Source organism: Podarcis erhardii (assembly GCF_964252035.2).
Source record: "Podarcis erhardii genome assembly, chromosome: 5".
In the NCBI taxonomy this organism is placed as follows: Eukaryota; Metazoa; Chordata; class Lepidosauria; order Squamata; family Lacertidae; genus Podarcis; species Podarcis erhardii.
The window spans coordinates 10787329-10804755 of NC_138509.1; the positions used below are offsets into that span (position 1 = coordinate 10787329).

Sequence of the window (17427 nt, forward strand, 5' to 3'; positions counted from 1 at the left end):
AACCTCTCTGTAGCCTGGGACCTTCAAGATGTTTTTGTTTGAAGACCTAAGTTCCTCTGTGGGACATACCAGGAGAGGCGGTCCTGTAGGTACGACGGTCCTAGGCTGTATAGGGCTTTGAAGGACAACTCTTTATCTTTTGGGATGTCACAGGCATTCTGTAGAATATTAGGTGTTTGTACATGGCCCTTAAGATATCTACTGTACCACACAAGGCGTTGTGCTGGAGAACATACACTTTGCTGGGTGTTTGGGGTGTGTGGTCCAGATTTGCTAGGTATTGTCTGAATTGAATTGCCTGTCTCCCATTCAGATTCCTAACACATCTCTATTACTCTGCAGCGGAAAAGCGAGTTGCCATGGACGATTCCAGTTCCCTGTATGCAGGCATCCTCAGCTATGGGACTGGCTTTGTTCTTTTCATCTTGGTGGCCGTGGTGGTGGTTATCTATAGAATTAAAAGGCCCTCCAAAAAACCGATTAGCACCACTACTGTTCAGAAAGTCTCCAAGTTCCCACTCAAGAGACAGGTAACAGAAAGTAGATACAAGGTTCCTATTCCTTCCTTATATCTTTCCTTCCCCTTTGCAATCTTCTGTCTAGATCAGAAATTGCCCTGGTGATATATGTCTCTGGAAGCTGTAAGTGAGATCTTTGAGCGCTGTTAGCAGGAAATGGTTTTATCCACCTATTTTATCTTTGTTTTCATGATTTAAAAACAAAACAAGTGTATAAAATATGGCCTGAAAATCTGGTGGTGATTTAAAATGTTCTGGTTTATAGATCCTGGTTTTCTTTATCTGGTTCTGCTAAGGTCTGACATTTATATAGTGTGTTAAACAGACCTGCTGACTGAGAAAAAGGCGTAGACCTTTCATGTTGGCATAGTTCTGTGCTAGCAAGAGAAACTGGAGGCACAGGGAAGGTCAAGGCTCAACTGGTGTGGGAGATGGCAGATCTTGAAGGGGGCAGTTTTCCATTTGTTAGACGTTTGTTTCTCCTTTGTTCGAGCTTCAGTCATTGCTGCATTAGCTGAGTCAAAAGTGGTGACTTCTCGAACAATGAAGTCTTGGGAAAGCGGAAGTGTGGAGTCTCACTCTTGGGCTATGTGTTTTTCCTATACACTGGAAATGTTTCCTCAGGTGGGGAGATCTTTGATGGGAAGCAATAGAATCTCCATTGGCAGAGGTAGATGGCTTGAGGAGCAGACCGAGGTTCTGGCAGGCTGATAATGTCCAAGAGTTAGCAGATTCACTCCAGTTAGATGAGACAAATTATATTGCGTGTCTGCATGTTGCAGCTATTTCCCCTGTCAGATAGCTAAACACTGTTGCGGAATTTGGGAGCTGTGCTGATTTAAAACAAAGTATGAGGGATGCGGGTGGCGCTGTGGGTTAAACCACAGAGCCTAGGACTTGCCGATCAGAAGGTCGGCAGTTCGAATCCCCACGACGGGGTGAGCTCCCGTTGCTTGGTCCCTGCTCCTGCCAACCTAGCAGTTCGAAAGCACGTCAAAGTGCAAGTAGATAAATAGGTACCACTCCGGCGGAGAGGTAAACGGCTTTTCCGTGTGCTGCTCTGGTTCGCCAGAAGGGGCTTAGTCATGCTGGCCAGCTGTACGCCGGCTCCCTCGGCCAGTAAAGCGAGATGAGCGCCGCAACCCCAGAGTCGGTCACGACCGGACCTAATGGTCAGGGGTCCCTTTACCTTTACCTTTTTATGAGCTTGACATTTGCATATTAAGAGAGGAAGAACCGTGTGTCCATATTGCAGATTATTGAATGAAGCAAAGATTCTTCAGCTAATGCCCTTTTGCTATTCTCTTTCTATGACCTTATATGCTTCCTAATAGAAGCTGTTGGCAATAACACCTCATTTGCTGTATTCAAGCAGGTATCTTTGGAGTCCAACTCCTCCATGAATTCTAATACTCCTCTAGTCAGGATTACCCGCCTTTCCTCCAGTGATGGACCAACGCTGGCAAACGTCTCAGAGCTTGAGCTGCCTGCTGACCCGAAGTGGGAACTGGCAAGATCTCGGTGAGTAAAATGTAGTTTTGAGCTGGTTGACTCTTATTTAGGTCTTTAATATACCACCTTTCATACAGCATCCCGAGTTACATGCTGACATCTTTGCTTGTGTGTTTTGCTTCAGCCTGACTCTAGGAAAGCCACTGGGCGAAGGCTGCTTTGGTCAAGTAGTAATGGCAGAAGCAATGGGGATCGATAAAGAGAAACCGAACAAGCCTATCACTGTCGCTGTCAAGATGCTGAAAGGTACCGAGAACAGAGAATGGCAAGAACTAGACGCCCACGTGCCTCTGCTCTCCATATTTTTCCTGATTTTCAGCCCTCCCCTGGGTTCCTCTGCATTGGTTTCTCCCAGGTTTCCTGCCCATAGCTGTCAACCGTCCCTTATTTGGCGGGAAACTCCCTTATTCCAGTGCCATGTCCCGCTGCTGTCCCTTATTGATGATGTACCTTAAATTTCCCGGGTTTCAAGGGAAGCAGCTCCTCTCCCTCCCTCCCTCCCTGCCTGCCAGGGAGGAGGGAGGCTCCAACTGTGTTGCTTGGCTGCATTGCTCACCCAATAAGAAGTCTAAGAACGACAGGGGGGTGGAGCTTGCATGCCTTGTGCCGATCAAATCGGCTGTGTTGCCTGGGGACTCGCCTTTGCTCAGCGCTTCCCAGCGGAGAGGTGACAGTGGTTTTCCTTGCTGCATCCCCTTTGCCGGGTTGCTGCGCTGTGGGAACCACCATTTGAGGCTTCGTTTGGCTGCTGGCTGGGCTTTCTGCCTTTGGCTTGGAGGGGCTCAGAAGTTGAACATACCTGTGCCCAGAAAATCCCTTATTTTGGCTGCTGATCCTTTATTTTCGAGGCTGCTGGTCCCTTATTTTCAAATCTGTGACAGCTATGTTTCCCAGCTGCTGTGTCAGCTCTCAGACTTCCGGGCCCTGCTTAGCTTGTCCACCCCCTTGCCAAGCTGTCCTAGCTCTTTATAACCTTATGTCAGGCCACAGGCTACACCCTCTACTTCTTCTGCGACGCTTCCTCTAGTTTCACCTCACAAGTGGTCTTAAAAGAAAAGAAGCCCCAATGGCTGCTTCTTGCCCCATTTGTTTATGTCTGTATTTATCTTCAAGCTGCGGAAAGGAAGGAAACAAGATAAAGAGGAAATAGTAAGCAGTGTATGCATAGCTGTCAACTTACAGATTTGAAAATAAGGGGCCAGCAGCCTCGAAAATAAGGGATCAGCAGCCAAAATAAGGGATAAGTGTTTATTTAAGATAAGCAGCTATCTTCTTTTTAAAAGACATCTGAAGGCAGCCCTGTTTAGGGAAGTTTTTAATATGTAATGCTGTGTTGTTTTTAACACTTGATTGGAAGCCGCCCAGAGTGGATGGGGAAACTCAGCCAGATGGGCGGGGTATAAATAATAAATTATTATTATCATACATAAATCCCGCACTCATGGAGCCATGCTGCTTTTGCTGCCACTGACTGTGTTTTGCAGGGTGTTGGACTACATGATCCTAAGGGTTTACAACTCCGACCAAAGAAGAGGGCAGACAAAACTGATGAACGATGTCCAGATGGCAAAGATTACAGGCAGAATTAGAAACCAGGAAGAGAACCTCTTTAATAAAGAATGGAGAAAGTTTATAATTTATATGGAAAGCTATTGTAAAGAGTTACATACATTGGTAGGATTGACAGAAAACTATGGCTGGACAAATGATTTATAAAAATAGAGCTAGGAAAGGGATGCAGAGGGGGAAATCACTACATTAAGATGCTGCTCTGGTTGGAGGGTATGCTAAGCAGCACGTCGTGGCGGAAGTCTCGCAAGAGAGGGGCTGCCTGCCCCCCCAGCCACTGCCACCCGTCCCCTCACAACGCGCTCCTGAGGGGGGAAAGGGAGAGATGGAGACGTGGCAGCTCGTGCACGTGCTCTCTCTCATGGCGGGGGACCCCGAGCTGCTGCTTCCCTCCCGAGCCAGGCGAGCATGAAACCCGGGAAATTTAAGGGGCATCATCAATAAGGGACAGTAGCGGGACACGGTGCTGGGATAAGGGAGTTTCCCACCAAATAAGGGACGGTTGACAGCTATGAGTGTATGGGGTGCAGGAATAATTTAATTCAGATTGGTGGCTCTCCTCATCCTTCAACCAGAAGTCTTATATTAACATTATTAATATTCTTTCTGTTGTGACAGTTTTGAAACGTTGTCAGTGTTTAAGCAGAAGAGCAGCTCTACATGGCTGTGTTCATCCAGCTCCTAATCCTGCTTAAGCACGTCACTGAAAAGTGAGGTTCCCTCACCACTTTTCTCCAGAACTCCCATCTTTGTAAATGAAGGGATATACGTTTTTATATAAAATCGTATACATTTGGCATAATCAAAATAATTTTATTTAATTATTGGAAGGCCTTACCAGGCACCTGAGCCCACTGTATGGTGTAATCCAGAGTTCCCCAAACTTGGGACTCCATCTTTTTTTGAACTACAATCCCCATCATCCCTAGCTGGCAGGACCAGATCTGGAAGCATCCTTTATTGCACCAAGTTGGTGTTCCCTGGCTTGGATGAGAGGCACCTCATGGAGACAGAGGTTACTGATCATATGTGCAGGCCAGTTCCAGTGCAAAGCAGCAAACGAAAGACTTGGGATGTTCTTGAAGTATATGCGCCAAAGTATGAGTAGACATGGGCTGTATGGCACTGAGTGAATCCCATCCATGGCACATAATAAAACACTGTTTTTCCTGATTGCTTCTTTTCCCTTTCCTGTATAGATGATGCCACGGACAAAGATCTTTCTGACTTAGTCTCAGAAATGGAAATGATGAAGATGATTGGGAAGCACAAGAACATCATTAATCTCTTGGGGGCCTGCACACAGGATGGTATGTTCCCAGGGCTCATGGTTGTGGCGGTTGATGAAGGTGGTCATATTATACATACCTAGGACTTGCTGATCAGAAGGTCGGCGGTTCGAATCCCTGTGATGGGGTGAGCTCCCGTTGCTCGGTCCCTGCTCCTCGCAACCTAGCAGTTCGAAAGCACGTCCAAGTGCTAGTAGATAAATAGGTACCACTCCGGCGGGAAGGTAAACAGCGTTTCCGTGCACTGCTCTGGTTCGCCAGAAGGGGTTTCGTCATGCTGGCCACATGACCAGCTGTACGCCGGCTCCCTTGGCCAATAAAGCGAGATGAGCACCGCAACCCCAGAGTCGGCCACGACTGGACCTAATGGTCAGAGGTCCCTTTACCTTTACCTTATAGCTCTCCCTCATGCCTCTTTGCTGCAATCTCTGTGAAAAGCCGAAAGTCTTCCGTTCTGGAAGAGACGTGCCAGATTACCACAGTCTAAATGGGCTTCTGTTTAAATGAGTTTCATGGATGCTTTGAGTCCTCTGCTATAGACCAGGAGCAGGGGGCTTTTTCTGGCTGGCAGGCCAGATTGTTACCTCCCCATCCCTTGGTGGACCAAATTTGGTAGGTGGGCAGGACCTATCAAACTATACAGAGCTGCTGGCATATTTGAAAGGCCCCCAGAGTTTCCGACCACCTCCACACTGTCACCCTCTACTTTGGCACTGTTGTTGCTGGGTTTTGTGTGTGTTTGTTTCATCTGATGGTGGTGGAGCACTCTTCTTCTGAAGAAGTGCCTGCCTTCTAGACTCAGAGGGGGAGGAACAAGCCAGGATACATACAGAAATATCTTCTTACCACTCATCAGAACGGTAGCTTGTCAGTAGGAAAGAGTTCATTTCGGATAAAAATATATTGTTTTTACTCCAGGTCCTCTCTATGTCCTGGTGGAATATGCATCAAAGGGGAACTTGCGAGAATACCTTAGAGCCCGCCGGCCACCTGGCATGGACTACTCTTTCGATACCTGCAAGCTGCCTGAGGAACAGTTAACGTTTAAAGACCTAGTCTCCTGCGCCTACCAGGTGGCACGAGGGATGGAGTACCTGGCATCTCAGAAAGTAAGTAGCATGCAGCTTTATAAGAAACTAGGGGTTGCCCCCCTGTTTGCCAACTCCACCCAGCTCTCCATCTCCCTAGACCTTGCTGGAGGAAAAAATCCCAAGATGAATCCCTTAGACCAGGTGCAAGGAATAATAATAATAATAATAATAATAATAATAATAATAATAATAATAATTTATTATTTATTCCCCAGCCACTCTGGGCATCTTCCAACAAAATATTAAAATACAATAGGCCATCAAACGTTAAAAGCCTCCCTAAACAGGGCTGCCTTCAGATGTCTTCTAAAAGACTGGTAGTTGTTTTTCTCTTTGACATCTGGTGGGAGGGCGTTCCACAGGGCGGATGCCCCACTACTGAGAAGGCCCTCTGCCTGGTTCCCTGTATCTTGGCTTCTCGCAGCAAGGGAACCGCCAGAAGGCCCTCGGCACTGGACCTCAGTGTCCGGGCAGAATGATGGGGGTGGACACCCTCCTTCAGGTATACTGGACCAAAGTCATTTAGGGCTTTAAAGGTCACCACCAACACTTTGAATTGTGCTTGGAAACATACTAGGACCCAATGTAGGTCTTTCAGGACCAGTGTTATGTGGTCTCGGCGACTGCTCCCAGTCACCAGCCTAGCTGCCGCATTCTGGATTAGTTGTAGTTTCTGGGTCACCTTCAAAGGTAGCCCCACATAGAGCACATTGCAGTAGTCCAAGCGGGAGATAACTAGAGCATGCACCACTCTGGCGAGACAGTCCGTGGGTAGATAGGGTCTCAGCCTGCATACCAGATGGAGCTGATAAACAGCTGCCCTGAACACAGAATTGACCTGCACCTCCATGGACAGCTGCAAGGGGCACAGTTACCCCATTCAGGACCACGGCGTCCTCCACTCCTGCCTGCCTCCTGTCCCCCCAAAACAGTACTTCTGTCTTGTCAGGATTCAGCCTCAATCTGTTAGCCGCCATCCATCCTCCAACCACCTCCAGACACTCACACAGGACCTTCACCGCCTTCACTTGTTCTGATTTGAAAGAGAGGTAGAGCTGGGTATCATCCGCATACTGATGGACACCCAGTCCAAACCCCCTGATGATCTCTCCCAGCGGTTGCATGTAGATGTTGAAAAGCATGGGGGAGAGGGCAGAACCCTGAGGCACCCACAAGTGAGAGCCATGGGGTCTGAACACTCATACCCCCACCACCACTTTCTGAACACGGCTCAGGAACCCTTTTGACTCTCTCCTCATAGGTCAACATTAACAAGTGGGTGGGTGGGGCAATCCCATAGCTGTCAACCGTCCCTTATTTGGCGGGAAATCCCTTATCCCAGCACCGTTTCCCGCTGCTGTCCCTTATTGATGATATCCCTTAAATTTCCTGGGGTTTCAAAGGAAGCAGCTCCTCTCCCTCCCTCCCTGCCGGCCAGGGAGGAGGGAGGCTCCAACTGTGTTGCTTGGCTGCGTTGCTCACCCAATAAGGAGTCTAAGAATGACTGGGGGGTGGAGCTTGCATGCCTTGTGCCGATCAAATTGGTCGCGTTGCCTGGAGTCTCGCCTTTGCTCAGCGCTTCCCAGCAGAGTGGTGACGGTGGTTTTCCTTGCTGCATCCCCTTTGCCGGGTTGCTGCGCTGTGGGAACCACCGCTTGAGGCTTCGTTTGGCTGCTGGCTGGGCTTTCTGCCTTTGGCTCGGAGGGGCTCAGAAGTTGAACCTACCTGTGCTTGGAAACTCCCTTATTTTGGCTGCTGATCCCTTATTTTCGAGGTTGCTGGTCCCTTATTTTCAAATCTGTAAGTTGACAGCTAAGGACAATCCACATGTCAGTAATGTGGTGTTATTGTGACCTCACATGATTGGTGGGTTGCCCTGCCCACCTGTCTAAATCCCAGCATCAGAGGTTGAAAGCGGGAGTGCAGGAAGACTTTGTAAAGCCCACCCCTCGCTGATACTTGCAACCTTTTGCAATTCCCCTCAACTCCTCCTTCACACTCTCAAGGTTGAAGGTGCAAAAGAAAAGAGCAAGGAAAATCACCAACCTCAGCTACCTCCCTCCCATCAACAGACAGGTTGCTACAAAGCAGTTCATTCTGCACAAAGGATTAAATGGCACCCCCGCTGCCTTGAATTTAGAATTTAGATGATGCAGCGGCTCATAAACAATGCATGGTCGTTATTTCATTTTGTAAACATCTTAATTAATCACGTTTCTTGGGTGTCCCCCCCCCCATTCTTTTTCAGTGTATCCATAGGGACTTGGCAGCTAGAAATGTTTTGGTCACAGAAGACAATGTGATGAAGATAGCTGACTTTGGCCTTGCCAGAGATGTTCACAACATTGATTATTACAAGAAGACAACCAATGTGAGTGAAAAGCTCTCAGACATGAAGCTATTCTGGCTACTTAAAGAGCTGGACATCTTGTGGGCATTAAATAGCTTTGCCTTGCATTCTCTTTTAGCAATTCAGGTGAAAGTGAGGCCCTGGGTTTTACTTGAATGTTCACTGTTTTCTGTTTTGTAAGTCAATAACTCAGTTGGGTTCTGAGAGAGAGATTAATACAACTTGTTACACACATTCTGGACACCTTTCAGTTTCAAGTCCACAAACAAAACCCAATCTAATTTTGTTCAGTATAGGCTAGAAATAACACATTTATTCTTAAACTAACATTAAAAACTATCCCAACTTTCAGAAGAACATTTCTGACAAAAGCTGAGAATTAATATATATATATATACTACAAACAGAAAAGGGATCTAACAAAGGAATTATTCAAAAGTCAAACTTCTTCAGCCATGTGATTTATTCATTTTAACTGAGAAATATTCACAGTCTCGGCTGCATCTAGCAATAGGTATAGCTGTACTGGGCACATGCTCAGTCCTTTTTTCTGGGCGTACTCAAGGTTGCACAGTGCTGGTACCTTGTTTTCAAATGTTAAAAGTGTGGCACAATTGGAATGAATTTCAGGAACCAAAATGCTTTTTTCAGTGCAGCCTGAGCAGGAGCAGTGGATGAGATTATAGTTGATTCTTGTAGCTTGTCTTCACTTACCCCACCCTGCTCACAGTTGTGAAGAATATTCCTACACTATGAATGGTCTGTGTCACCATTAAGAAAAAGAGGTAGGAATAGGTCAATATATATGTGGACTGTCCCTGGACCAAGTGACTTTTCTTCAATTTCTCGAAGTTCTTAACCTAGCTCAAGGTAGTCATCTGAAATAGCCGGACATTTAATTGAGAATCAATCACAGTCAGCCCATCATTTGAAAAATAAGACTTTGGAGTCGTCTTACCTTAAAATGGCAACTAGGGATTCTGTTTTCGAGACAGTAACCTTGGTTTTAGGAAGCACTTGGTGCCTAGCTTATATATCTGCGTTCCTAACACTGCACTGTACTCAAATACAGTCATATCTTTGAAGCCAAACACCTTGGTTCCTGAACAAATCGGCTCCCGAACGATCGAAACCCGGAAGAGTGTTCCAGTTTTTGAATGATTTTCGGAAGCTGAATGTCTGGTGCAGCTTCCGATTGGCTGCAGGACGTTCCTGCAGCCAATCAGAAGCCGCGTTTTGGTTTTCAAAGGGTTCTGGGAGTCGAACGGACTCCCAGAACGCATTCTGTTTGAAAACCAAGGTACCACTGCACCATCTCATACTGTGTTGTGTTTGTGGCTGCGAAGCTTTCGCCTCTACACTGCCTGTGTCAGGGAGGAGGGAAAGAGTGTGGTCGGAGGGTTAGAGAGAAGGGCGGCAGAGACAGCGTAGTGGCTAAAGCCTTCTCCCATGACCCCTTGAGGTGAGGGATGTCGTATGACTTCAGGGCACTAAACACCTTGCACTGAAGGATGCAATTAGTATGAGGAGAAAGTAATTGTGGACTGGGGGGGGGTCAAATAGCTTGATCAGTTCACCCATGTTCATTATTTGTTTGGCCTGGTCACTAAGGAAAATGTTTCAGACTGGATTATAGTTGAATGTTCAGTTGGTGCCAGAATGGCTGGGTGAAATTGCTGATGGAACTTTCCTTTTCATCCCCCTAAATTACAGGGTCGACTGCCTGTGAAATGGATGGCTCCAGAAGCATTGTTTGACCGTGTGTATACGCACCAGAGTGATGTGTAAGCATTGCCCGTGATTTTAAACAGCGAAAGCAAAAAAAGCGAAACACAAAAGTCATGGGAACAATTGTAACGCCAAGCTGAGACGGGATTTTGTCAATACGTGCATGAATAATTTTGAATTCACCGATGTAGTGGAAAACTTAACAAAGAGTAATAGACAGGCTGTCAGCTACCTGATTAAATGCTCATCTTAATTTCAGACTAGGTGTCTGGGATTTCTATTGAGCTGCCTCAACAGAGATCTGCAAGTGCCTAGTAAAAAAAAAAAATGGCTCAGGCAATTAGTCATTCTATTGATGACTTGTTAGCTGTGCATGGCTGCCCAGAAACAAAAGAGAAGCCCCCGCCTTCATCTCCTTTCCCAAAAGTCTCAATGAATTCTAAAACCTTTGGTTCCCAGATGGTCCTTCGGAGTGCTGCTATGGGAGATCTTCACTTTGGGTGGGTCCCCCTACCCAGGAATTCCAGTTGAGGAACTCTTCAAACTCCTGAAGGAAGGCCATCGCATGGATAAGCCAGCAAACTGCACCCATGATTTGTAAGTTGTCAGTCTGGAAACAACTTCCATTTTTGTAAGATGTGTTTCTGAGTCTGAGGAGAAGGGGGTGTCTTTAATTCAACTGCTTCAGTCCCACATTCTCTCTCTTTGTGTGTGTGTCTCTTGGTGCCACCTCTACCAAACGCTGTTCATCAGTCCCTGCTATGAAGGGCCTTCCTCCTGCTTTCATGTGCACACACACAGTAAAGGTTTCTTGATGTTTTGATAGCCTCGTAAGGCTATTGCTATGCCATGATTGAGAGTTGGGCTAGACTCAAAAGTAGGGTGAAGTCAACCAACCATCCAACCAACCATAGAAACTGCAGCTGATGCCTTCAATAAAATTCTATAAGGCACACTTACTTGCAACTGCAGTTTCTATAGTTGGCTGGTTGTCTTGACTCCACTTTGAGTCCAGCCCAACTCTCAGTCATGGCATAGTGAGCAGCACAAACCAATTTTCAACCAGGCTTAGTTGGATTTTGAATGCTGCTTTGCGCATGGAATGATTGTGAGCCGTGAGAACAAACCAAAGCACACAATAGAAATGGAAAAAGTGGGGAGGGAGGAGGGAAGAAAACATTGGTGCAGGTACTCCTTCTCCAATCAGTGGAAGGGACCAGGCTGGTCTCCTTCCTGACAGGATGATCTTCCCAGGGGAAAGGCAGGCAGCGTCTCAGGGGCTTTTGGACTCTGGCCACGGTGTCCCTCCCTTCAGCTTCACAGTGATGAGTAGCAATAGGTGATTGAAACTCTTTTATTTCCTTTCATTTTAAGCCGACCACTCTTTGGTGAATCATTAGAAAGTCTGGCCGTGCGTGTGCACATGCATGCATAAAAACAAGGAACCGTTCCAGTCCTTTTGTCCATTTTATATCTCTCGCTGCTGTTTCGTAGAATAGCGTTTGGCTCAAGCTTCGGTTTCACGGCCTTCCATTTCTTTTTGAGTGTAAGATTTTGGAATCCCGGCGAATGCCCATGTCCTTCCTAAACATTTGCCCTATATTCTCCCTTTCCCCAGGTACATGATTATGAGGGAGTGCTGGCATGCTGTACCTTCCCAACGGCCAACCTTTAAGCAGCTAGTTGAAGACCTGGATAGAATCCTGATCGTGACCTCAACTGATGTGAGTATTGCCTTACTTTCTGGCACGCTGGGGCTAATTTGCACCTGCCTCTCAAAGTTTAGATGCTTTATTCAAACATACATGAGTCTTAAAGAAATAAAACCTGGATGTACATTTCCAAAATATAAGATAAAAACCAAATAAAATAAAACCTACATACAGCAACAGTGTTTGGGGTAGTGTAGGCTCCTATGATGTAAGTCATGGGTTCCGCCTGCTAGCCTGCTCCCTAAAATATCGCTGGTTTGCTCATTTCTATATATTGGGTGCCTATTGGCGCTGTGGGTTAAACCACTGAGCCTAGGACTTGCCGATCAGAAGGTCGGCAGTTCGAATCCCCACAACGGGGTGAGCTCCCTTTGCTCGGTCCCTGCTCCTGCCAACCTAGCAGTTCGAAAGCACATCAAAGTGCAAATAGATAAATAGGTACCGCTCCGGCGGGAAGGTAAACGGCGTTTCCGTGTGCTGATCTGGTTTGCCAGAAGCGGCTTGGTCATGCTGGCCACATGACCTAGAAGCTGTACGCCGGCTCCCTCGGCCAATAAAGCGAGATGAGCGCCGCAACCCCAGAGTCGGTCACGACTGGACTTAACAGTCAGGGGTCCCTTTAGTTTTACTAGGTCTATAAATTACTATATAGCATATACTCAACACAAAAAACAGCAACAATTGGTTGTTGACAAAGGACAGCTGGACCTATAAAGGGCCCCATTACCTTCAGTAGCTTAGGGCCTCATCAGACCTAAATCCAGCCCTGCCTGCAGCAAACTCTGCTCCCTTCTGCTTTGCCCATGCCCCATCTTGGTAAACTGCAATGGCGTGTGGCATTGTGGGAAACGAGGTCAGCAATGCAACCACTACCAGTGCTTGGAATCATAGTAGCCCTCACCACAGATCTTCATGGGCAGAGACCAGGGTATTTTGCAACCAAGGTGTAGAACTCCCAGTTCTTTTCTCTTTTTTTACAAACATACATTTCATACAATCCTTAAAGATGTTCAAACATACCTACACTCAATCCCACAGATAATTCCTTTTCCCATCACCATCCACCACTCCTCACCCCACCTTTGTGTTAGACTTCCAATCTACTCAATTGCAATTTCTTTCCACTTCTATTACTTTCTTCCACACACCTTTAACCTAATTTCATGCTTCTATTTCTGTTACACGTTGTTATCCGTCTTATTTAGTATTTCAGTATTTAAAACGGAACTTGTTTATTCTAATAGGAGTTCTGATTTTTCAATATGGTTTTGTAAGTATCCTTTAAACACCTTCCAGCCCCTGTCTATCTTCTCTTTTGAGATCCTTCCAATTTCTCCCATTGTTTTGGATATATTGAAATACTCCAATAATTTGGCAAGCCACACTGTTTTTGTCGGTATAATACCACCAGTTCTAACCTAGGCATGAGGTATTGCTACGAAAGAGTCACCCTCTCTTATTATCCAGGCCATTGTTCTTCTTGCAGGAATACATTGACCTGTCGGTGCCTTTTGAGCAATATTCGCCTGCGGACCAGGACACCCAGAGTGCCTGCTCTTCAGGAGACGACTCTGTATTTGCACACGATCTTCTCTCCGATGAGCCCTGTCTTCCCAAACAGCAAGGAAACGGCATCATCAGGACATGATGGCAGACACCCACAAGGAAAAGACTCGTGAATGTACGTTTTGGGGGAAGTCCGGGAGAAAAACCTGAGGGAGGATTTCATTGCTCTGCTCCGTGGCGCAGAAGATTTGTATTGCCGCGAAGCCGTACAAATTCCCCCCATTTCGTTATTTGAAAAAAGGAACCAGCGCCAGCACTGTTTGGTCTGAAGGAACGAATATTGTGCAGGTTAGCAGCATCCAGGCAGACAGTGCCTTATCTAGAGGGTGCCGAACCCGCAGCCTCCAATCAGATTTTCACTGTGATTTTTCTGTGCCTACAGTACCAGGGTGGAAAGTGGGGGGGGGGGGGGGTTTCATCTTTTAAAGAGAAACGCATGTAAAGAATGTAGGGATTCCTTTTCAGAATGCAATCATCACATTAATCTTTTGGGTGGAGCTCAAAAGCCCCGTTGTCTGCAGGGATTCATACATTTATGTAAATATCTTTTGGAATATATAGATATATATTCCCCATCCGCTTTGGAGGAATTTGAAAGCCATTCTGAAGAGTTCGTCGCTCTTAAAAAGTATTTGTCCACTTAAAAAGTTGCCTTGGATTGGCCATGGTGAAGAATTAGCTGTCTCTTGCACTAACGTCAGGAACAGATTAAAATAATATATTGCAGGCAAGAAAGAACTTGACTGGAGGTGTTGCAAGGTGTAATTTAAAAAAAACGGGGGGGTGTCACTTTTTGTGTATGTGTGCATTGTGGTTAACTTGTTCTATATTTTCCCAGCGGGTTGTAAGCAGCGTTGGACCCAAATCTTGCTACGTGGTCTATTTATTTTCCGACTTTCCAGTGTGTTTAGAAATTCTACAGTGGGGCGTAAAATTTCTCGCAACGAATTCCCACAACCTTTTCCCCCCAAAGGTTCTTTTCCTCTACCAGCAGATACTTGGAGAACGTAATTACGGGTACCTGTAAACAAAGCTCCTTTTAACGTATCACAAAAAGTTCCTATTCGCTAGCGTTGTTTTTATGTGTGTGTGTGGAAACCATTAATGCAGCCGCTAGCCAGACGGAAAAAGAACTTCTCCAAGTCTGAAACCTTTCTATCTAGAACATACTGATTTAAGCGGGTGGTGTTTTGTTTTTTTATCTCGCCTGCTTTCTTGTGTTTTTAAAAAAAATATATTTTAACATCATGTATATTTGTAAAATTATTTATAGATATTAACATATTCTGTTCCTCGGTTTAAATTGTTTAGTGTTAATGTATACATTAATTTTTTCACAAAATCTGAGGTTTTAACTTATTGAAAGTATGGGAAGATAATTTAATCAATATTTTTCTTCTGAGTTTGTGGGAAATATTAAAAGAATGTATAGTTGTACAGTCGTATAACAAATCACTGTTAATACTAGATTTTTCTTTTCAAATAAAACAAACAAGTTTTCCCTAGGTTGCAGTAAGTATATATGCATTCTGTAATACATTAGTGTTAAATCCAAACAGATGGCGGCAGAGATTATTTTTACTTCTGTGTAAGAACCAAGAAATCTTTCATCGCTTTTACCACTGTGCATTAAGGGAGGGGGTGGGAGTGAGTGCGTTTTTTATATTTTTTGAATGAAGGTGTTCTTTGTGGTGGACTTGTTGACAGGTATGCAGCGAAGCTGAAAGTTGACTCCAAATGATGTGTGTGTTTGAGGGTTCCCCCCCCCCCCTCTTACCAGTCCCATTTCTATTTTCCTGCTGGAGAAATGGGGATAAAATAATATTTAAATTATAAGTAGGGAAAGTTTGATTGTAGTCTTTGAGCCTAACATTTTGCTTGGAAGGGGGGGGGGTGGCAATAGTGCCCAGTTTTGTACACTGAAAAACTAGGTGTGCTAGACGATTCTGTCAAAGCACTTTCGATAACCAGGAGACATACAAAATGGAATAAGACCAATAGAATTGTAAATGCTAGGACCTTTTAACTCTTCCCACCACAGAGAAAGATGTCTATAGAGATCCTGAGATGTTTCTCTCTTCCATCTCCAGATCGTAAATTTCACTGAAGTAACAAGATAGTCCCCATTCCAGTTTGGTACTCATTCTATAATAAGGATTTTATCAAAATAGTTAATTTATAGTGAAGTTTCAAAGAGGTTTTTTTTAAATATATATATATATATATAGATTTATATAGATAACTACTTTTTGCAATAAAGAATTATTGTATTTTCCTACAGTGTATGCTAGTTTTGTACATTCCAAGAATCTGAAAAGTTGCTGTTCAATCCAGAACAATGTACAAATGTGTGCCTGAGTTCATTTAGATATTATAAATATATAAGCGTTATATATAAATATATATAATTTATTGAGTTTTTACAAAGATGTATTGTTGTAAACTTGCCCAGTCTTTTAACATTCAGCTCTTATGCAATTTTATAGCCAGGATTTTAAAAGCTTAAACTTTTCTTTAAATCTTTTTTATGATTGCTATTATTCCTGCTGATTTCACAAGCTATACGTTTACATGATTTGATATTTTGAGGAAAAGCTTCTTTATCTTCTAGTTTCTGTATTATTATGTTTGCTTGGCAGCTGCGGCTGTTAAAAGATGTGAAACAAACCAACACCGCTTTGCCTTTGTTTGCCTGGCCTCAAAATAAAAAAGGAAAGTTGAATGTAATTTCGCCTCTCATTTCATTTCTCAGTCTCTAAAGAGTCTTTTCAACAGCAAACCTTCGCTTTCGCATAGTATTTCATGTATCCAGTGGCGTAGGAAGATCAGGTGGTACCCGGTGGGGAAAATTTCTTGTCACTCCCCCACATTGAAATTGTTAAAAGAAGGAAAAATAAGATACTTACAATTGCAAGTGTTATTTTCTGGCTTATTTACTTAACATTGTGAGCATAAACACTTAAAATCTTTTTTTCACGATGGGAATTTCTTGTGGATTATTTTTTTTACTTAATTTCGCCATTTTGCAGCCTACTGTTGATATGGGCTACAGGCAGCTAAGGTGCTGTGTGAGTACTACTGCAATAAACAAGCACCAGTGTGGATATGCCCCCACTCTTAAAAGAGCTGACCAAGAGGAGCCAGTGGCGGAGGAAGGGGGCGTACGGGCCACCCCGAGTGTCATCATTGAGGGGGGGGGTAACAAAATGACAAAAATATGAGGGTTGTGTTTTTTTTAATGGGCTCACAAAACTTTGGAGTTCAGTCAATAAACGTTACAAAATGCGGCTGGCACTGGGCCATAGCTGTCAACTTACAGATTTGAAAATAAGGGATCAGCAGCCAAAATAAGGGATTTTGGTTTAGCTTATCCAGAAATCCGGCACTGATGGAGCCATGCTGCTTTGGCTGCGACTGACTGTGTTTTGCAGGGGGTTGGACTAGATGATCCTAAGGGTCTACAACTCCCACCAAAGAAGAGTGGCAGACAAAACTGATGAACAATGTCGAGATGGCAAAGCTTACAGGCAGAATCAGAAACCAGGAAGAGGACCTCTTTAAGAAAGAATGGGGAAAGTTTATAATTTAGTTGAAAAGCTATTGTCAAGAGTTACATACATTGGTAGGGTTGACAGAAAACTTGTAGTAAAAATTTGAACTATGGATGGACAGATGATTTATAAAAATAGAGTTATGAAAGGGATGCAGAGGGGGAAATCACTAGATTAAGATGCTGCACTGGTTGGAGGGTATGCTAAGCAGAACGTCGGGGCTGCCGTCGTCCTGGCGCGAGGAGTTCCATCGGCCCTTCCCCGCCCAAGAGAGAGGGAGAGAGACTCTCGCCCACGCCGCCCGCGAGCCCGGCATGAGGCGGTTGTGGCACTGCCGTGGCCGCTGAAGCGCCGCCCTTCTGCGTCCCTCCCCATCCCCTCCTCTTCCTCCTCCCTCAGGCTGCCTCCTCAGCCGCCTCCGGCTTCCCCTGGCTTCCCCTGGCAGCGCGGCGGAAGTCTCGCCCGCCCGTCACCACCCGTCTCCTCACAACGCATCCCTGAGGGGGAAAAGGGAGAGATGGAGATGCGGCAGCTCGTGCAC

The 17427-nt window shown here is 45.2% G+C and overlaps 1 protein-coding gene across 5 annotated transcripts in view; it reads left to right on the forward strand.

Moving 5' to 3' along the window:
* Window positions 1–16062, forward strand: part of FGFR3 (fibroblast growth factor receptor 3) — a 64060-nt gene extending 47998 nt beyond the window's left edge. For 2 of the 5 annotated variants that reach the window (XM_081864270.1, XM_081864273.1), the window contains exons 9-18: window positions 343–536; window positions 1894–2039; window positions 2155–2276; window positions 4799–4909; window positions 5807–5997; window positions 8228–8350; window positions 10043–10113; window positions 10517–10654; window positions 11676–11781; window positions 13256–16062. In XM_081864270.1, the coding sequence (XP_081720396.1) occupies window positions 343–536; window positions 1894–2039; window positions 2155–2276; window positions 4799–4909; window positions 5807–5997; window positions 8228–8350; window positions 10043–10113; window positions 10517–10654; window positions 11676–11781; window positions 13256–13417 (1364 nt within the window). In that variant the 3' untranslated portion in view covers window positions 13418–16062. Of the gene's footprint in view, window positions 1–342; window positions 537–1890; window positions 2040–2154; window positions 2277–4798; window positions 4910–5806; window positions 5998–8227; window positions 8351–10042; window positions 10114–10516; window positions 10655–11675; window positions 11782–13255 lie in introns of all 5 variants that reach the window. The other 3 variants (XM_081864271.1, XM_081864274.1, XM_081864272.1) reach the window with 2 other exon arrangements.
* Window positions 16063–17427: the final 1365 nt, after the last annotated feature.